Source organism: Phaethon aethereus (genome assembly GCF_964289735.1).
Source record: "Phaethon aethereus genome assembly, chromosome: 19".
NCBI classification, from domain to species: Eukaryota; Metazoa; Chordata; class Aves; order Phaethontiformes; family Phaethontidae; genus Phaethon; species Phaethon aethereus.
In genome coordinates this window covers 11748667-11769738 of record NC_138595.1, presented here as the reverse complement: position 1 = coordinate 11769738, position 21072 = coordinate 11748667, and the positions used below count along the sequence as shown (strand labels likewise).

Below are 21072 nucleotides of genomic sequence, written 5' to 3'. Positions count from 1 at the left end.
AGCCCCCCGCGCCCCCTCTGACGCTGCGGGAGAAGGGGCTGCACCGCCGCCAGAGTCTCCTCCGGCTGCCACCACCCCCGGGGCTGGATCCCTGGGGCTGCCTGGATGAGCCCCCCGCGCCCCGTCCCCTCTGCACGGGCTGCCTGCACCGCTGCCCGCACCGCTGCCCGCACCGCCCCGGGGAGCTGGCTCTCCCCGGGGCTGCACGGCCCCTGTGCATCCCCCCCGCCCCCGCCATAGCTCTTACCCCCAGGACAAGCCCGGCCGGCCGCACCGTGGGGACCGTCCCCGTGTCACCCCCGGCTCGCGTCACCTTTGCGCGCCCGGGGGCTGCGCGGCCGCTGCACCCGCACGAGCCCCGTGGGCTCCCCCGTACAGAGCCGCGGCCTCGCGGCGGTGCCTTGGCTTTCCGTGAACTTGCACTGCGACACAGACCCCGCGGTTCCTCTGGGGGGCTGGGGTACGCGGTCCCCGGCCCCCCCAGGGGAGCGCGGGTCCCAGGGCAACCTCGTAGCAATGCCCTCGTCCTTGGCCGGACCCTCTCACGCTGCTTCTGCCGGCACCCCCGGCCGAGCGAGGGGCTTATGGTGGGGGGACACCCCCGTGGCGTGGGGACAGGCACGTAGCGGTCGCCGCTGCCCCCACGTCCCGGCTGCCCGTGCTAAGCCGTCGCCGCGCGTCCCTGGGGACGGTGCCGGGAGGTCCCGAGGGATGCAGGGATGCGGCTCGTCTCGGTCCCCTTGACCGGGGGGGTTGGGCGGGGGGGTTTGTGCCGCGCGGTGCTTTTCATGCTCTTTATTCAGGTTCATTTTTCTGTAAGATATTTAAAGAGAAGAGTTTGTATTATTTTTTCATACGACGTAGCGTTTGCCATTTGTCACTGCCTCGGTTCTGCTTTCCCGAAGGGATGAAACTGTGAAGCCTCTCCGCGCACTTTTGCCCGGGAAGTCCAAGGCGACGTCCTCTCTGGAGGCGGGAAGGGAGCTCAAACTGTGATGTACCCCGAGCCGTGAGTCAATAAATCCTTCCCCGCTCGCTGCCCGGCCTGCTTGGGAATCGCTCGCCTCCCCCGGGGGTGCCGGGAGCTCTTGGGGAAACTGAGGCAGGAGGGGACGGCGCCTCCGCTCGGGGCGGGGCCGTGGTGCTGGGCTCGGTGGCATCCCCCGGCGCGGCCGCCCCCGCGGTGGCAGCACTGTCGTCCCCCTTCGTGCCCTTCCCAGCCCTGCGGCCGATGCCATCCCTGCCTGCGCCGCCTGGGCGGGCCCCCGGGACCCCCAAGTCCCTTGTCCCTTCCCCAGGCGGCCGTGCCCAGCGTCACCCCACGCGATGGCAGAGCCCGCGGTGGTGACGGGCAGGTGGTGGGGCACCACGGAGCAGCTTCGCCTTCAATGTAGAACAAGCCCCAGGGGACAGCGAGGTGGCCCGTGCTCCGCGCAGTGGTGGCCCATGGCTGTCCCATGCTGTCCCTCTGTCCTTGTCACCTTCCTAAACCAAATTAAGGTCCCCGAGGTGGGGGATCTCCATCCTCGGGGGGGTTTGAACCTCATCTAGAGGAAACCTGGACCCCAAGGAGCTCATGGGGGGTGGCAGGGGCCGGATGGGGGGATGTCCCCGAGGATGTCCCCAGGGATGCTGCAGCTGGGCGAGGCGGGGAGGAGACAGGGCAGCCTGAAGGGGTCGAGGGTCCAGCTGGCCCCCTGCCCCCCCCAGCAGTAAAACCTCGTGGTGTGCTGCTCCGGGGATGCTCAGCCTCAGCGCGGGAGGGACCGGGGGGTTGGGGAGGTGACAGTGGCTCCGTCCCCCCCCGGGGCGGCATCTTCGGCTGACTGCCTGTCCCATGTCACCCTGGTGAAGGGACAACAGGGGCAATCCCCATCCCAGCGTCACGGTGCTGTCACGGTGCCCTTGGTGACATCACGCCACGCCGGTTCTTTGCTCCGGGAGCAGGACACCGTCGCTCCCCAGGAACATCGGGGCGAGGGGGGACCCGCTGCAGCCATCACCCCTGGGAAACACCATGGTCCCCAACCCCCTGCCACCGCAGGAGAGCGGGGTCCCGAGGAACCCCCAGCCCGGCAGCGGGAGCCCCCCGTCCCCGCGGGACCCCCAGTGCCCCCGCAGCCCCTCGCCCAGCTGGGTGGAGCTGCAGAGCGGGATGTGCCTGGTGCGGCCGGTGCCGTCGGGCCACTTGCTGGTGGCCCTGCAGAGGACCCTCGGCGCCGGGCGGGGGGAGAGCTGGGCGAGGGCCGGCAGCCAGGCCAGCCAGCCACGGCAGGGCCGAAGTGGTGGCCGCTCGGTCACACCCGTGACCAGCGACTCGTCCCAGACCGAGCCACCCGCCGGGAGCCCCCCCCCACCAGGCAGGGAGGCGGCCCCGGCGCAGCTCCGGTGGCCCCATGCCACGGCTGTCACCCACGCGAAGCCCACCCACAGGGGCGTGCGGCGCCCCGTGCCCAAATCTGGCCACCGGCGTGTGTGGCACCCGGCCCCCCACCAGCCCCCCGCCCAGGCGGGTGCAGCCCAGCTGGGCTCCTCGATGCCGCAGCCCCCCCCAACCCCCCCCAATGCCGATGTCCCAGCACCCGACTGTCCCAGGAGGGACAAGGGCACCCAGACCAAGCCGCAGGCCACCGAGAGCTGCCCCTACACCCCCTGTCCCCCCCGGGGTCCCGCTCCATCCCCACCCGAGGTGGTCCCCAGGGCCATCCCTGGCAGGGCTCTGCCCAGGCTCGGCCCCGGCTCGGCGTGGTGGCCGCTGCTGCAGCAGGCAGGGAGCCAGATGTCCCCACGTCCCACGTCCCCGCTGGCGGGCCAGCAGCCAAGAGGCGCTGAGGCGGTGGCCCAAGGCACCGGTGGCTCCGGCAAGGACACAGTCGAGCCAGTGCTGCTCGGCAGAGCCTTCCCCACTGTCCTGCGTGACACCGAGAGCGCTGGCCACAATGGCAATGCCAGGGACGAGCCATCGGCCACCAGGTTTATCACCTTCTTTATGGGTAAGTTTGGGCGGCTGTGTGGGAGGGAGAGTGCGGCTTCCCCCGGCGTCTCAGCAGGATGGGCACCGGTGCTGGGGGTGTCCTCCCTGGGGGAGGGCAGCTGCCTGCGGGCAGGGGGGTGACGGGCAGCAGGGTCCTCATGAGGCTTGAGATGTGCAGGGGTCTGGTGAGGGCACCCAGCTCCATAGGGATATCTGGGGCTGGAGAAGGGTTGCTGGGGTCCCACCAGGGTGCCCACCTCCGTAGGAACCTGGGCAGTTGCAAAGGGGTCGCTGGGGTCCGGCTGGGGCACCCAGCTCCACAGGGACATGGGGGCAGGTCCCCATCCTCGGCCGCAGGAGGGAGGCACGCTGGCGTGGTGCCGGAGGATTTCCCAGTGGCGAGTGGGAGGTGGCCCTGGGGACCTCTGGAGTCCTTTCCACCAGTGTTACTGTGGCTCTGCCCATCCCTGCTCTGAGCCAGAGGCTGGACTAGAGATGTCCCGATGTCTCTCCTGTCCTACACCCCCCCGAGCCGCCCTCCTACGCCTGGTGCCTGGCTCTGCAGGGTCTCTGTCACGGTTGGCACTGTCCCCAGAGCCACCCGTTGTCCCCTGGGCACAGCGTCCATCCCTCCAGCTCAGGACTGGGGGCTGCATGCGGTCCACGAGCGGCTTGAGCCCTCCCTCCGCGATTTGGGCAGAGAGGTGTCACTGTCACAGCCCCATGTCGCCTCCCGCACCTAGGCCGGGACAGGAGCCATCTCCTTGGCTCGGGTATGTCACCGGGCCACCAGGACCTCGTGGCTCCACAGAATGAATCCAGACCCCACGGGGCACCGAGGTCGGTGTCGGTACCCGCCTGCCTCAGTTTCCCCTCTTGCCAGGGCGTGAGGTGCTGGGGGTGGGGGTGGGAAGGGACTGCTGCTCCATCTCCCTCTCCCCCCACAGATGGGGCCAACAAAATGCACGCCGACATGCTCTGGGCCCTGAAAGGTGAGGCTCACCCTCGGCAAAGCCAGGTGGGGAAATCCCGTGGGCCACACGTTGCCACCTTGCTTGCCGGCAGTTTTTGTAGGGTCTACGTAAACGTGGCGGTTTTAAACACGGTGCCGGGTATGCGGCTCTCCCGCTCTTCCCTGCGGCATCTCTGCCTTCCCGGATCACCCACCCGTCCCTGCCCCTCTCTGCCAACTGGGGACACGCGGGTCCCGTCCCTGACCTGGCTGGTGCTCCTGGGGGGGACGCAGGGACCTGGGGGGACAGCCAGGGCGTAGCAGGGGGCCCTGGAAAACCTGAGCCGCTTCTGACAGGAAAACTTGTTTCTCCTCGGTCCCGCTGCCGTCCTCCACCGGCGCCGGTGCAAACCCCTTCCTGGCCGCGGCTCCAGCGGAGGAGGTAAACGGTGGGCTGGGGCTGCGGGATGGGAGCTCGCGGGGACACCAGGGCACCCCGAATTCCCCAGTGCCACCAGGTCCTCAAGCCTGGCACCGGGGATGGGCACCGCCGGCCGGTGCATCCTTTGTAAGGTGTTTGTGGGGGCTGGTGACATGTGATGAGTTGTGGGAAGGCTCAGCCGGGGCACGGACAGGCAGGGGCCCTGCCGGGGCTTGGGATGGGACCTCCTGGGCTTGTGGGTGTCAGTGGCTGTGACTCTCTGTCCCCACTGCGGTGCCACTGTCCCACGGAGCTTGCCCTGCACCCGAGCCCCTCCAAGGGGCTGGCACCAGCTGGACATGGGGGAGTGCAGCCCTTGCCATCCCCCAGCCCCCCCTGCCCTGACCGGGGACCGGAGCTGCCTGCAGAGACACAGCCTGGTGGGCTTGGAACAAGGATGGGGAGACCCTGGTGGGTGGGTTTGGGGGGCTGGGAGACGCTGGCATGTGGGTTTAGCGTTTGGGGGACCCCAGCACATGTGTTTGGGGGCTATTTGCTGCCCTGCAGGGATCTGGCACGGGGAGCGACCCAGGCGTGGGCAGCCCTTGCAGGCTCAGATCAAGGGAAAGAAAGCAAAAGGCAGGGGTCAGGCCCCACACTTCTGGGGTGCCACCCTGAACACAGACCCTCAGTGCCCCCAGACCCCCTGCTCAGGGGGCACGGTGAGGTGCACGATGTGGCTTATCCTCTCCGCACTGGGAAAAATGAGTTTATCTGCGGCTTGGAAGTTCAGCCTCCCTGCCCGGCTGCCGCCTCTGCCCGCCCTTCAGGGCGGCTTTTGGGATGGACTCTTCAGGCCTTTGTCCCCTGGGACGATTTATTTGGAGCGGTGGCGAGGTGCTCCGCTCCGGCCAGCATTCCTCGGCCCAGCCTCTGCGCTGGGAAGGCCCCAAAACTGGACCCGTTGCAACAGAAAGAGCTAAAAATAGTGGTTCTCACGGCGGATGCAGAAAAGCATCCGAACATGCGGCCTCTGAACCTGCCAGCAGCCGAGGACGGGGCTGACCCCCCAACCCCGTCCCGTGCCTGGCAGACACTCTGTGGCCTCGACAATCCCAAATCTTCCCACACTGACCCTCCCTCTTTGAAACCCTGCTGGTGCAAGCAAAGCCACCAGGACCTGCCTTGACACTGGGGCAAGTCTGGGTGTAGGCACGGGAGAGCAGGCAGCCCCTGGGCGCGGGCAGCGAGGAGGCAAGGGGTTAACCGCCTGCGCCCGCCGGATGCAGCATCCTGGGCTGGGCTCTTTCCATCTTGTTTTGGTTTGGAGGAATAAAAGCTTTGGCAGCAGCATAGCCGCTTCCCAAAATAACTCAGCCTCCCATGGTAATTATAGAGCTCTGGTCCCCGGTAGCAGCTCGCGGTGGCTTCCCGGCCCTTCCGTGCCGCGCCGGGACCTGATAACGCTGCTGCCCGCCGGGGCGAGGGAGACCGGGGTGCCTCGGGGACCTCGGGGACCTCTCCAGCAGCGCCAGCCTCCCTTGGCATCACCGTCGCTCCCTTTGCATCATCCCCCAGCCCAGAAAAATGCAGCCCCTTGCATACCCCCTCCCACTCCACAGCTGATCCCTTCAGCTTTTAATGCTCTATTTAAAGCCCAGGCTGCAGCTTGCTGACCCTGATGGGCACCAGGCTTCTGGAGCCAGGCCCTGGCAAGCCGGTGGCTGCTCCAGGCTGTGCCCGCCAGCATGGCTGAGAACGCCCAGCTCATCACAGCAGTGCGCGGCCTGCCCTCCTGCCCCCGCCCCCGCAGGGCTCGGTGCTGTTCCTTGAAGGGCAGGGAGCGATGGGGCTGAGCTCCTGGAGCGCTGGAGCCTGTAATCCCCAGTAATCCCAGAGGAAAGCGCTCGCTGCGGGGATTAGAGATGCAAAGAGCCACCCTCACCTGCCTGCTCCTGCCCGCAGCGCTGCCTGCAGCCCCTGGCCGGCGGCAGGAGAGGCAGGCGAGCGGGCTTGCTGCCCCGGCGCCCCAGATGGACGGAGTCCGGGCAGCCACTGGGGCTCCCCCACGCCGCGTTGAGGCTGCGTCCGTTATTTATGGCAATAAAGGGAATGCGGAGCCATCTGGCTGCAGCCCGGCTCTGTAACGTGAGGGGGGACGAGGCCCTGGGTGGTGACAAAGATGGGGACAAGGCTGAGATGGCCCCTGCGGAGTCACCCAGCCTCGGTGGGAGCCTCTGTGCAGGGCTGGATCTGGCTTTTCCTGCTGGGAAAATTACCACTGGCTTCATTTTGTGAATAGGGAAACTGAGGCAGGGAGGTGTTGCCCACAAGCGGGATGCTCCAGGGATGCATGGGGCCTTGCCCCCCCGACAGCAGGGCACGTTTGAGGGAGACAAGGACAGCCCTGGCGGGCAGCTGGACCAGGAGGCTGAAATTTGAAGGTGGCCAAGCCTCTGCCAGCTGCTCGCCGCAGGGAATGGCCGCTGCCGGCCAAGACCCCCCCCGGCCCCTTTCATGGCCCGGAACACAAGCGCCCCACGCCGCCCCGGCCGGCTGCGCCAGCGTCCTCCCCTGCCCTCGGTGGGGACGGGGGGCACGCGGCCACGTGCCACCAGCACTTGCTGCCTTTGACAGTACGGGCCCGGGGGGGGGCTGCAGCCCCTGGCATGGGGCGGGGATGGGGATGCAGCCCGCGGCCCTGCTGCTTCCCCCCCTGCCAGATTTCCAGCCACCGGCCGGTCGCAGCCAAGCCGAGGCAGGGCTGCGGGCAGGAATGCAGGCAGGAGCATCTGGCATCAGCCCCTGGAAAGACTCAAGGAGGGGGAGGCAAGCTGGGATTTTGCAAGAGGGAGCACTGGGAAAGACTGGGATCCAGTGCCCCACACCCAGTGCAGTCCCCAGTCCCTGGGGTGCCCGATGTGTGGTGCTCAGCTCCCGGTGTGTGGTTCCCAGTACCCAATACCCACTAACTGGTACCCAGTGCCTGGTGCCCAGTGTTCCCAGTACCCAATGGCTGGTGCGCAGCGACTAGTGCCCAGTGCCTCCTGCCCGATACCTGGTACCTGCTGAGCAGTGCCCGGTGCTGGCGCCCGGTGCCGGGAGGTCGCTCCCCAGTGCCGGGGCTGTTCCCTCTCGCCTGTACCAGCACCCAGTGCTGGGGCCTTGCACCCACGGCCTGAGCCGGGGCCCTGGACCTGGTGCGTGGTGCACCGTACCCAGTGCCCCGTACCAAGGCGCCGGTGCTGGAGCCCCGTGCCTGGTGCTGGTGCCCCGGTGTCGGTGCTGGAGCCCCGTGCCTGGTGCTACTGACTTGTACCACTGCCCCGTGCCCGGTGTGCAGTGCCCGATGCTAATGCCGGTGCCCGGTGCCGATGCTGATCCCGCTGCTGGTGCCGGTGCCCGATGCCGGTGCCGGTGCCCGATGCCGGTGCCAGTGCCCGATGCTGGTGCCGGTGCGCGGTGCCGGTGGTGCGGAGCGGCCGCCCCCGCCCCGCCCCGCCCCGGGCCGCCCCCGCCCCCGCCGGCTGCTATTTCTGCTAATCCCGGCGGCGGGGCCCGGCCGTGCCGATCGGCAGCCGCCGCTCCCGGACGGCGCCCGGCGCCGCAGCCATGGTAAGGCCGGCGGCAGGGGGGGAGGGACCGGGCCGGGCCGCAGCGCCCCGGGGCCGCGCTGCTTGCCGGGCCCGCCGCCGCAGCCCGGTGCCCTCCGTGAAGGTGACGGTGCGGCGGGGGCGGAGCGGGCCCGGGGTGGGGGGCGGGCAGCGTCCGGGGGGAGATGGAAGGGGGACGGGACGATAACCGCGGGACCGCCTGCACGCCGCCCCTCACCGTGGCACCGGGGCGGGCGCCTCCCGGAGAGGCGACGCCGCTTCCGAGCGGCACCTGCGTGTCCCCGCGACCCGCGGCACCCCCGGGGTGTCCGTGCGTGGGCGAGGGGGGGTAGGGGGCAGCTGCTCTCGACTGGCTCCGAGCATCGGTCACACGGCGGTGCCTTTGGGGGTCCCCGGGCCGCGGTCCCGGCGGCGCGGCCGGACCGGGCGGGCCCTCACCGGGTAGCTGCGCACGCCTGGAGCGAAGCGGCTTTGGAGCCGCCTCTGCAGCTACCTGCAAGGTCCGGAGCCGCCAAGGGCCCTCCCGGCCCGGCCCGGCGGGGCCCGTCCTGCCTCGCTTGCCCTGCCACAGCCCTCCTCGGTGGCGGCGGGTCCCCGGCAGCCGCCCGACAGGGCCGGGGCCCCGCAGGGACCTCGAGCCGCTCACCGTGCCCGGGGCGGGGATGGAGATGGAGTCGCGGCCATGGCGCGCGTGGCACCGGCGTTGTGGCCACTGGGACAACCGCCCTCGGTGGGGACTGTCGCGGTGGCCGTCCTTCCCCGGCAGCCGCCGTGGGAACGGGACCGGCGCATTCCTCCGGAGCGGGACGCGGTGAAGGCAGACGGGAGGGCGGCTGGGGGAGCGTGTCGCAACCGGCTCCAGCGAGTGCCTTCCCGAAAGGCTCCAAAATGTGGCTTTGGGGATGGACAGATCCAGACTTGGAAACATCGGGGGGGGAAGGACGCCAGCGGCAGCTGGGTATGGGAGAGGAGCTGGGCTCCCCTGGCCCTGGATGTGGGGTGAGCTGGGGCTGGAAAAATCCAGAAGGACCCGCCGAGGTGGAGCTGGTGTCCCCCAGCACCAGTGCCACGTCCCTCTGTCCCCACAGTGGTCCACGACTCGCCCAGAAAGCGGGAAGAGCAATGGTCCCCCTCAGCCTCTGCTCCCCACTCTTAGTGGGCCGGATCTTCCCGTCCAGCCCCACGTGCTGAGATACCACCTTATTTCCAGCCCGGACAGGCCCCGTGGTCACGTCCCAGCTCGCAGGGAGCCACCGTGCGTGGTCCCATCCCGGGTCCCCGCGCAGCCCCCCGCGGGTTCATCAGGCTGGAGCATTCCCTGCAGGAAAGGGGCTGGAGCTGCTGCACCCGGGGATGTGTTGGGAAGGCTTTTGTCCCACGTGCTCGCCCGCCTGGTGCTGACACCCTGCCCAGTCTGGGACTCGTGCCGCTGCTTGCCCCTGCGTCCATAGGGTGCCCGGCACCCTGCTCCTGTTAAAGCTGTTGGCAGACTCGGTTTCCCAACTGGGATGCTGCCGACGGGGCGAGAGGGGAGAGCTGGGGGTAAGAAACTCCGATTGCAGCTGGCCGACGGGAACACCCCGTGTGTCTGGAGGCAGGCCGGAGCAGGCGCAGCCCAGGTGCTGGCGGACCTGGGGAAGGACCGGGGTCCCCGGGCTGGTCCCAGCAGAGCTGGGCGTTGGTGGGGGCTGCCGTGCCCGTGTCCCCTGTGGGGTTCATGCCTTTGGGATGGGATGTTTGTGCCGTAGTGGAGTGGCGTGTGCTGTGCTGTGGGTGGCACCTCTGGATGGCATCTTTATGTGGGCTGGGGACGCCTCAGCCAGCCTGGCTGCGGGGACAGCACCTCGCTGGGTTGTTCCTTCCTTTTCCCAGCAGAAGCAGGCTGGGAAAACACATCCTATGGGAATGTGCTGCCGGGCGGAAAGATGCTAATGGGCAGCCGGGGGTTCTCCCAGCTCAGGCTTTGCCTGCTGCCCCGGTGCCCACCTCTGCCATGGCCCTCGGTCTGTCACTGTGCGGGGAAGGTGCGATGCAGCGTGACAGGCGGGGACGAGGCAGCGTGTGTGCCACCTCGCTGGAGCTGCCAGGCCGGTGACAGCCCCGACGCCGAGTGCCGGCTCACGCGCAGCCGGGCGTGTAATCCGCTTACGGGGGCACCGGTGCAGCCCCAGGCTCTCGCTGCGGTAAATCCCCACTCCTGCTGGGAGTGCTGGGTGTGATGGTTGGGAAGCGGCGAGTGTTGTAGGAGAGCTGTGCTACACCAGGCAGGGGGGACTTGAGGGGTGAGGGGCACTGCTGATGGGGTGCAGAGCCCGGGCCAGGCTGGTGGGGGGTGGTCTGCAGCCTGGGATGGGGGGGGAGGGGCTGCAAAGCCATTCGGGAGCTGCCTTAGGGAGGTGCGGTGTCAGCCGGGGACGGTGGCGTTGCTCCCCTGGGACCCGGCTGAGCAGGGGCGGCTGAGGCTGGGTGGGGACGGCGGGGTCTCGGCTGCTGCTGTTGGGTGGCCTCAAAGCTGGGTGGGGGGAGATCCAGCGCTGGGGTTAGGAGTGTGGCTGGGACCCAGGGATGCTGGGCACCGGCACAGAAGCATCCAGGCTCCTCTGTGTGTCCGGCAGGCTCGCGGTTCATCGCACCTGACCCGGCACCCCCCGATGCTGCAGGGCTTTTTAGAGCTTTCCTGGCGAGCGCAGCCCTTCCGCGGCCGAGCGACCCTGGCTCCGCGCCTGAGCTGCTCTGATGCATCTCGACATGCATCAAGGTGAATCACTGTCCCGGGTGACCCCGGCAGTGACAGCTCGGGTGCCCTCCTGGGGCTCTGTTAACCCTTTGCCTCCCCAGGGATGAGCCAGGGAAGCCGAGGCAGGACTGCTGCAGGTCCTGCCAGGGACCCTGTGGTGGGCATCACCCCTGCTTCTCCCAGCCCGGGGTTGGGTCCTTCCTGGCCAGACCCGTCAGGCCCAGCTGGAGCAGCAACTTGGAGCCGTGCAGGGAAGCTTTAGTTGTCGAGCGTGAAAATGTTGAGTTTTCGAACAAGCTTTCACGGGAAACTGAGTTTCTCCCCTTGAAGAGGCTGGGGGCCCTGCTGGGGCGGCTGTGGGACGCTCCGGGCTGGGGAGCGGGAGAGGACTTGCTGTGCACTGGGATGGAGGGGCTTTTGGCCTGGGATGGAGGTGTTTGCCAGGGCTGAATGTCCTCCTGGGCACAGGAGGTGTGTGCTCAGCCCAGGGGGGCTGGTGGTGGCGGTGGCCATGCAGACCCCCAGGCCATGCAGACCCCCAGCACCTGCCTTGCCACCTCCTTGGCCAACGGTGCTTTGCTGGTCCTTGACATCTCGGCAACCGGGCAGGAGCTGGGTTTGGCTCTGCCCTGGGGCTCCCTCTCCCCTCCTGTGCCCCCAACACTGGTCTTGCCCCCCAGCACCCGCAGGGGCTGTGCCTGGCTGCCGGGTGCTGTGGGCGCCCGGGCCACGGTGCCTGCCCAGGGTGGAGTTATGCTAATGCTGCTGCCCATCCCTCGGCGCAGCCGGTGCTGCTCGGCATCCTCTCCTGGCCACGGGCGACGCCGGCTCTGCCATGGCCACCTGCCCTGAGCTGCAGCCTGGGCAAGAGGTACGGGGCCCGTGTCCCTCCCCAGCAGGGTGGGAGAGGGGGCCGATGGGGATGGGGGGACCCGGAGCACCCCAGTGCTGTGGGCAGGTGCCACAGCCGGTGCCCCATGCCTGGTACAGCCCTGCTGGGGGGTGCAGTTGCCGCAGGACCCCTGAGGATGCGGTGCGACCCCCACCTCGTGCCGCAGCATCGCTGAGGCTGCCGGCTTCTCTGGGGTGGGGGACGAGGGGGAGGCCCAAAGGGCCGGAGCCCCGTGGGACAGAGCAGCGGTGGGGCCGGGGGCGCTTGGCTGTGGTGGCATCATCTCCCATCCCTGTGCAGCCCCTGGCTGGGCCATGCTGCGGCGGGGGCTGGAGCTGAGCCCCCCAGGTCAAGGTCGGTGAGGAAGAGGATGCTGCAGTCACACAGACCCGCCGAGCACTATCGACCCGCTGGGGGAGAGGGGTGTGTGGGGGCCCCGCAGCCCCACTATGGGGGCACCTGCTGCCCCCCCCAGCCTGGCACCGTGTCCCCCCGTGCCAGTGGCCACGGGGGCACCGGCGAGCGGGGGCGCCGGCAGGCGTGTGAGCGCGCAGCCCCGGCAGCGCCGTGACCTTGTTTCCAGCCCACTAATTCGGTGCATCTCGCCTTGCCGCCGGCGCGGCTGCCCTCCCCGCCGACGGAGCAGGGACACGGGACGGGGCACACACGTGTCCCCACGGAGGGCTCTTGCCTCAAGGCCCCGATCCAGGGGGGCACTGACCCCCAGGTGTGAGCCTGCAGGATCGGGTGCTCCCCCAGACCCTGTGTGCCCCCCATTTGGGGGTCTCCCTGCCCATGGGGCTGGGGTCTCCTGGCAGTTGCTGTGGTGGGGCACTGAGGACCCTTGTGCCTCGGTGCCTCGGGAGCCGCTGCCGGACATGCCCTTGGGAACGCGTCTCCTCCCGCCAGCGCTTGTAAACAGGATGTGGAGCCGTCCCTGTCCTGGCGTCCCCGTCCCTCGTCCCAGCCCCGCCATCCCACGGGGCCACCAGCCCAGGGGCCACTGTGCCCGGCCTCTGCCCAGGGCTGCTGCCTGCACCAGCTCCGGGATGGGCAGAGCCAGGGCAAGGGGGTGTGGGGGTCCCGGTGCGTGCGAGGACGCGGCCTGAGCGTGGCCATGGGGTTCGTAGCCCCTTTGCATGACAGGTTGTGTTGCCCCGAGCCCTCTGTGTGTGGGGTGGGGGATGGCTGTGGGTCGGGTCCCCTGCCCTGGCTGTCCCCTGGAACTGCAGGCGTGGGAGCCCCTTGTGCATCGCCCGTGCTGAGGCCCTGCAAGTGGGCAGGTGGGGGGGCACAGGCAGACCCCTGCCCACCATCTGCCTCCCCCCAGCTCCTGCCCCACTGCCAGCTCCTCATCCGCTGCTGCGGTTCATCTCTTCTTGGTGTCTCTCCCTCCTCCCTGGTGCCCCCTCCCCATCCTCCTGGCAGGCCGCAGGGTATGTGGGGGTGCTGGCTACCCCAGAAGTTCCCGAGGAGCTGCAGGGTGCCCAGGGGGAAGGTCCCCATTCCTGTCCCCCGGAGTGCCAGGAGCTGGCTGCTGTCCCCGCGCCACAAGCTGTAAGCGCTCGGGGTGCATGGGACCATGGCCGTCCCCGCTGCCATCCCCATGGCTGTCCCCATGGCTGTCCCCATGGTGGTGGCTGGTCCCCTGGGGTCTCTGTGTCCCCCGTCTCCTCCCATCCCTGCCGTCCTTGGGGTGCATGTGTGCGGCTGCTGCGACTTGGGGGCTCATGATGCCAAATTGGGAGATGCCACCTCGGGCTGGCACTGCCACCTTTGGTGTCACCTCCTCCCTTGGTCCCCAGATAAAGCGTTTCCTGAAGGAGGACTCGGAGGAGGCTGAGCTGACCCAGCTCCTGCGGGATTGCCCACCGGCCGACAGCCCCAGGAAGGTGGAGACCCTGGAGAGCCGGCGGGAGCCCGGCTACCCCCTCTGCAGTGTGGGCAGGGTCCCCCCTGACGAACCCGCCGACGAGAGGGATGCCAGGATCTTCTCCCGGTCTCGGCCCTCGGATTTCCAGCAGCACATCACTGCCCCCCCGCCCCCCAGCCCCAGCCGCCCACGGAGCCCCTGGGGGCAGCTGGACCCCTACGACTCCTCCGAGGTGCAGGACGCGTCCACGCGGAGGGGACATGGGGCGAGGGGCTGCAGGAGTCCCACTGGAGGATGTTCCCACTCTCCAAACCCAAGGGGCTCGGGCAGGCACGGCCACATCCCGCGCGCCCCAGCCCAGGGGGACCCCTCGGGGTGGCTGCGGGGAGGGGGTGGCCTGCCAGGATGGGGGGGGGCGGTTGGTGGCATCCCCTGCCCCATGTCCCCTCTGCCCGCAGGATGACAAGGAGTACGTGGGCTTCGCCACGCTGCCCAACCAGGTCCATCGCAAGTCGGTGAAGAAGGGCTTCGACTTCACCCTCATGGTGGCAGGTACGGGGGGGCCGAGCCTGGCACGGGGGATGCTGACCCCACTCTGGATCCCAAAAGCCAAGGAGTGGGGGTGGGTACCGGCTGCCCCCCCTCACCCTTTTGTCCCCCGGTCCCAGGGGAGTCCGGGCTGGGCAAGTCCACCCTGGTCAACAGCCTCTTCCTGACGGACATGTACAGAGACCGCAAGCTGCTGAACGCCGAAGGTGAGGGGGGGGAACGGTCCCAGCGATGGGGTGTCCCGGGGGGTGGCAGAGCCCTGTGCCGCTGCGGGGGGGCTGCAGCCCCCCTCCCTGCCCAGCTGGGCTCCTCCGGGTCTCCGAAGCTGCATCCGGCACGTTGCCCGCCAGCGCTGGCGGCCGCTCCAAGGCAGCGGGGACCCCCCCTGCCCGGCACAGGGACCCCTGTGGGGGCTTTGTCCCCACTGGGAAAACAAGCCCCAGCTTGTTGGGGATCTGCTGGAGCCACAGCAAATCCGGGAGGCTGGGACAGTCGGGGTCCAGGGCACGGTGCCAGTTCAGCTGCAGACAGTTTTTGAATTAAAATTGCCCGAACTTGCCCAAATCCCCAGGGGTTTGAGGCGGCCGTTCGATTTGTTTCCGTTGCTCAGAGCAAAAGCCAAAACGCGTGTGGCCACGCGCACGTGATGCAACGGGAGCATCCTTGGGGATGCAGGGACACGGAGGCGGCCTGGGGGTAAAGGGGCACGCGCAGTCCCCGAGCCGTGGGGTCACACGTGGGGATACAGGGGAGTAAAAAAACGCTCCTGCAGTGCTGCCCGGCCCCAGCAGACCCCCGTGCTGCCGGAGCCAGGCTGTCGTGGGGCGGCGGTGGCACAGCCACCGAGGATGGGTGCGCATCCACGTGGATGTGGGGTCCGTGGCGTGTAGCATCGTCTCGGCGCTGGACCCCAGTGAGCATCGGGGCTGATCCTGCAAAGCCATCCCAGCCCCCCAGGGTGGGGGGTGACGCCCTGGGGCTGCAGCATCGCCCCGTGTCACACCCTTCATCTCTCGCCTGGGGTGCCCCCCGCATCGACGTGTCTCCCGCCGCTGCAGAGCGCATCACGCAGACGGTGGAGATCACCAAGCACGTGGTGGACATCGAGGAGAAGGGCGTCAAGCTGCGCCTGACCATCGTGGACACGCCGGGCTTCGGTGATGCTGTCAACAACACTGAGTGGTGCGTCCCGTGGCGGGGTGGGGGGTGTCTCCCCAGGGCCAGGCAGCATCACTGTGGGTGCCAGAGGTTCCGAGGGTGGGACAGCCATGGCTCCTTGGGCTGCGATGCTGAGCCATGGGAGGTGTTGAGCTGGGGACCCAGGGAAAGCCCAGGCGTCTTGCAGGCGACTCAGACCATCACGTCCCTGTCCCTGCAGCTGGAAGCCGGTGGCTGACTACATCGACCAGCAGTTCGAGCAGTATTTCCGCGACGAAAGTGGCCTCAACCGCAAGAACATCCAGGACAACCGTGTCCACTGCTGCATCTACTTCATCTCTCCCTTTGGCCATGGGTACGGGCATCCCCTGCCTGCGCTGCTGGGATGGGGGGTGCTGGGGAAGGGGCTTGATGGGATGGTGCTCACTGGGCTCCCCCCACAGGCTCCGGCCCCTGGACGTGGAGTTCATGAGAGCCCTGCACCAGCGGGTGAACATCGTGCCTGTGCTGGCCAAGGCTGACACCCTGACCCCCGCCGAGGTGGAGCGCATGAAGAACAAGGTAAGGGGAGGTCGGCCCAGCCTGGAGCCATCCCAGTGGGTCCCTGGGGATGGGGGTGCCCTGGGGGCTGGGGTCCCTGCTTGGCTGGGGGATCTCTCCATCCCCTGCCCAGCCTGCCATCGAGGAGCTCGCAGCACTGTAGACGACCGTGTTGCTCACATGGCCACTGAAGACACATCTCCCTGGTGCTTAGCTGGGGGCTGGAAGGGTCTGGGGGGGGATGTCCGTGACACCTAGCTGGGGGGGATAGGCTTTTGTGGGTCCCTGGGGGACACTGGCGCTGTGTGGTGCTTCCCACCGCCTTTCCGAGGGCCAGAGCCCTGCCCTCAGTGGGGCTGTCTGCCTCCAGATCCGGGAGGAGATCGACCACTACGGCATCCGCATCTACCAGTTCCCCGAGTGCGACTCGGATGAGGATGAGGAGTTCAAGCTGCAGGACCAGGCACTGAAGGTGGGTCTGGCTCCTCCAGTTCCGTCCTCAGAGGGGCAAAGCCCCATGGCTGGGAGGACAATGTCACCCTGGGATACCCTTAGGACTCGGTGGGGCCACACGAGCTCTCTGGCAGCCCCAGCCCTACCCGGTCGCCTCACCAAGACCCCACAGGTGCCACCTGCAGCTTGGTGGGATGGGGCTGGGGTGGAGAGACCCATGCCATGACTGCTGCCATCCCGCCTGGGGCTCCCCGTAGCTGGGGCTCTGGGATATCTTGGCAAATGAGAGCTGGGTACGGCCGAGGAGATGCACATGGAGGGATGTGGGCCACGGTGGACAGGACTGACGCCTGCTAACCCCCACCGTCCTCTTGCAGGAGAGCATCCCCTTCGCCGTCATCGGCAGCAACACGGTCGTGGAGGCCAAAGGCCGGCGCATCCGCGGGCGCCTCTACCCCTGGGGCATCGTGGAAGGTAACGGTGGGCCGTGTCCCCAGTGTCCCACCGGCCTTTTGGGGCCGGGGACATCGCATGTCCCACCTCCATGCTGCTTAGCCCCGGGGGGCTTGAGGGGACATGGGGGGCTGGCTGTGGCCCCCTGACCTTGGGCTCCCCCACAGTGGAGAACCCATCCCACTGTGACTTCGTGAAGCTGCGGACGATGCTGGTGAGGACCCACATGCAGGACCTCAAGGATGTGACGCGGGAAACCCACTACGAGAACTACCGCACGCAGTGCATCCAGAGCATGACCCGCATGGTGGTGAAGGAGAGGAACCGCAAGTACGGGGCCGGGGTGCCAGGCTGGGAGGTGTGTGTGGGGCGTAGGAGACTCCTTGGGGTGACCCCAGCGAGTGGTGATCTCGGGGGGTTGGAGTTGCGTGCGGTTCCTTGCTGGGCAGCGTGGTGGGCTGGGCAAGGGAGCCTTGGCGGCATGCCGTGGGGCCCTCCCCGTGCCGTGGGGCCCTCCCCGTGCCGTGGGGCCCTCCCCGTGCCGTGGGGCCCTCCCCGTGCCGTGGGGCCGGGGCTGGCTGCAGGGGGTGCCCCGGCAGCGGGGGGGACCCTGCGTCCCTCCGAGGCTGGGTCTGTCCTAGGGGGGATGCCCCAGCGGCGAGGGGGACCCTGCGTCCCCGCTCCCGGGGCCGGAGCGGGAGCCAAGCAAGCGGCCGGCGCTGGGGCTCCGCTGCCGGCACCCGCCGGATTCATGGCACTCGCATTCCCTGTAGCCACAGCCAGATGCTGGGGGCAGCCCCCCACAGCAGGGTCCCGGTGGGACCCTCCAGCCAGGGGGCTGGAGCGGTGCGGGAGCGAGCAGAGGCTCTGTGGGGCCGAAGGAGCAGTGCCGGGGCGGGGGGCTGGCGGCGGCTGTAGGCGCCTCTAAGCTGGTCTCTCCATACGTGCTGCCGGAGAAGGCGGCATCCCTCCGCGCTGAGGCTGTGCTGTGCCGACTGCTCTGCCGACTGAGCCAGGATCTGGCCGGGGCCACGCTTGGGTCCCCCCACCCCAGCCCGTCCCCCTGACCCCTATATAAAGTACTTGTGGTATCCAACCCTGTCTCGGTCCTTCTGTGCCCGTGCAAGGGCCGGGCAGCCACTCCTGGGGAGAGCCGGCCCCGTGGCCACCCACCCGTTGCCCAGACAAGTTGCCCGTGGGATGCCGGGAGGAGGCTGTGTGCCGGCGGCATCCTGCCGGCTCACCCAGGCGAGGTGGGGTCGGGGGGGCGTCCCCCCATTTGGTGGCACCTGGCTTTTCCCAGCCAAAGGCTGCCCGAGGGAAGGGCTGAGGGCGGGCACCCCATCGTACTGCGCTCCCGGGGGGATGCGATTTCGGGGCGCAGCAGGCAGCGGTAGACAGTCTTTCCTGGGCTGGGGAAGCTGCTGGCCCCTTTGCGGGTGCCCAGCTCAAGCCTCGTCTTGCTGCCGGGGATGGAAGGAGCTCGATGCGCTCCCCGCTGCGTCCCCCCACAGCGCGCGGCCGTGACAACGGGCAGCGACTTCCAAAGCAGCTCAAAACGGGGCCGAAACCCATCCCTTGCCATGGCACAGCCCCCCCGGCACAAGGGGCCCCTGCGGGGCAGGGGTGGCCCAGCCCCCCCGTGCAACGCCCGCCGTGTCCGTCACCCCTCTGCATGCGGAGGGGCCGCACCGGCGGCGGCACGTGGCGGCGGCACGTGGCGGCACGCGTGACGCCCGCCAGCCGCGGTGGCCATGTCCCAGCCATGTCATCACCCGCTGGGGTGGCACGTGGCATCCGCAGGGACCCGGCCAGGAGAGCTGGTCCCTCCCCGTTGCCGTTGGCATGGGAGAAGCCATCGATTCGGCTGGCCGCGGTCCTGCGTGGTGGGGTGGCCCCAGGGGGACGCCCGCGGCTCCCTCCGGCAGGGCTGGGCTTGGGCGGGAGCTGATGCGCGGGAAAAGGGGTGCAGAGCATCCCTGGGGCCGGCCGGGCAGCGGGGTGCCCGGGGAGCCCGTCCTGCAGCGGGGCTGGGGGAGGGAGTGGAGATGCCGAGTTTAAGGTGTTTTAAGGCAGCGGAGAAAATATTGGGCGAGGAGAGCCCGACCCCAGCTCGAAGCACCCGGCGGGATGCTTCCCAAAATGGGAGAGCCTGGAGAAAGCCAGGCAGGGCTCTGTGCCCTGGGGGGTCCCTGGCACCCCTTGCTGTGGTGGTGCCTCCCTGGGTCACCCCCCAAACTGTGCGTGGCAGGTCGGAGGGTGCTGAGGTTTGGGGGTTGCCTGGAGCCGCTCGCATCCGCCCTGCCTGGAAAAAGGCCTAGTGCGACGTGGGGCAGGGGGGTCAGGGTCTGTGCAGGGGAGTGCTGGGTACCTGCAAGGTTTGGGGTCTCCAGGGCTGCAGCACCCCGTGGGGCAATGTCCCCCATGGGGGGCTGGCAGGGCTGCGGCAGCTCCCTCACCTCCTCTCTCTGCCCGCAGCAAACTGACACGGGAGAGCGGAACGGATTTCCCCATCCCTGTCATCCCTCCGGTGCCGGATGCGGAGACGGAGAAGCTCATCCGGGAGAAGGACGAGGAGGTGAGTGCGGCGGAGGGCTGAGCCCCCCCGCTCGCCCCCCAGCCCCGTCCCCAGCGCTGGCACGGCAGCGGGGGCCCCCCTTTCTGCAGCACCCCAGCAGCTGCTGCTCCTCAGGCCGGGTGAGGAGGTGGTGGAGGGGCATGAGAGGGTCTCCCCCCGCTCCCCAGGGTGATCCCAGTCTGCTCGGGATGCTTGACCCAAACACGGTTGCAAAGGAGCTGGCGTGGCCGGGGGTGCCAGCGCCTCCCCCCCATCCCCGCTCTGCTCCCTTCCAGCTGCGGCGGATGCAGGAGATGCTCCAGAAGATCCAGAAGCAGATGAAGGACTCGCACTAGCCCCCTCCTCCTCCTCCTTCCCCCCTCCCAGATCAGAAATGTTTACATCACGCTCCATCCTGCTCAGCCCCGCTGCGAGACTCGGTACCAACACCGCGCCCGCCACCTTCAGCTGCTGCGGTTTCGCCTTATCCAAGGGGACAGCGAGGGGACAGGCGCCCAACCTGGGGTCCCCTGTCCCGGCCACATTGCTGTCTGCCCCCCGCCCTGGCTTTGGCTTTCCCCTTTCCCCCGCGGCTCCGGGGGGGCCACGGGCCAGCCCGCTCCCCGCGTCGTGTCCCTGGTCCCGTGTCACCCCGCGCCGCCCGCTTACAGCCTCTGCGCTCGGCTTGGCGCTGGCTTGAGGGAAGGGGGGGACCGGTCCCAGCCCCCCCCCAGCTGCCCTGCAGTGGGGTCGGGGTTGCTTGCCCCCCGGCCTGGGCTGTCACGGGGGACCTCGGGTGCCCGAGGGGATGGAGGGGCAGCCCCCAGCCGCGCCGGGGTGGCAGCCGGCGCTCGGAGCCCTGGCGGCCTCCATGCCAGCACCGCGGCCAGGAGGGGCTGGAGCTCGGCGGGGCCCAGCCCTGGGTGCTGGGTCGACCCTCGGGTGCACCCCGTGTCCCCGGGCGGAGGGGAGGGCAGGGCACAGGGCGCGCTGGGGCATCGCAATCCCTGGAGGAAGTCCCTTGATCCCCAGATCAGCCGCTGGGGCCCCAGCCTGACACCCCCTCGCCCTTTTGATTGTAAAGCAATAACAGCGATCCCGCGCCCGCGGCGCTTCCCGGCACATGGCAACAGCATCGTCCCTCGCTGGCGTTTTGGCCCCTGGTGTCACTTGCTTGTCTGTGGTGTCCCTGTGTCCCCCCAGGCTGTCCCTGGCCCTGCTGCTTCCTGGCAGAGCACTGCTGCGTGTCCCCATGTCCCCCTGTGTCGCTGCCCCGTGGGGTGCTGCATCGCGTCCCCCCCCGGGTTGTCCCCAGAGCTGTTGCTGCCCCACAGAGCACTGTGTCCTGTCCCTGTGTCCCCCCGGGATGTCCCCAGCCCTGTTGCTGCCCAGCAAAGCACTGCTGCGTGTCCCCCGGGCGAGCCCTGTCCCACACCTCCCGGCCAGTGGCCGCAGGGCATCCCTGGGGAGGTGGGCCACCCCTCCCGGGGTACAGGGAAAGACGGAAGGGGACGGTGAGGCTGCAGGGTGGAGGCAGAACTGGGAGCAGTGGGATCAGCGGGAGCTCGCTGGTGTGGGGATGTGTCCCCTCCCTGCCAGGGCCACCCCAGCTGGGGTCCCCGCGGGGGTTCGCCCCTGGGTGAGGGGTTCGCACCCAGGCGGCTCGGCTGACGGGGGCTGGGGCTGGCGGAGGCTCGGGGTGGGTGCCGCAGGGTGCTGCGGCAGCGCCTGGCATGTGCCACTAGTGTCCCTGTGCCAGCCGGAGGGTCCCTTGGCCCCCGTGGGCAGGGACCCTGTGGGCAGGGGCCCGCAGGGTGTATTAGCGCTTTCCTTTTTTTAATCTTGCTATTTTCTTACAGAAGTACCTACCTTCGCATGATGGTCATAGAGGCATTTATT

General features: G+C 68.8%; 1 protein-coding gene across 1 annotated transcript; it reads left to right on the top strand.

Annotated features, from left to right (window-relative positions):
* Positions 1-11533: 11533 nt before the first annotated feature.
* On the top strand, positions 11534-19529 carry SEPTIN4 (septin 4; the record flags this gene model as incomplete). Its single annotated transcript, XM_082008695.1, has 12 exons — positions 11534-11569; positions 13396-13695; positions 13922-14015; positions 14132-14218; positions 15071-15194; positions 15391-15525; positions 15614-15731; positions 16081-16182; positions 16541-16637; positions 16784-16946; positions 19095-19194; positions 19470-19529. The coding sequence occupies 12 exons, from the start codon at positions 11534-11536 to the stop codon at positions 19527-19529; spliced, it is 1416 nt and encodes a 471-aa protein (XP_081864821.1).
* Positions 19530-21072: the final 1543 nt, after the last annotated feature.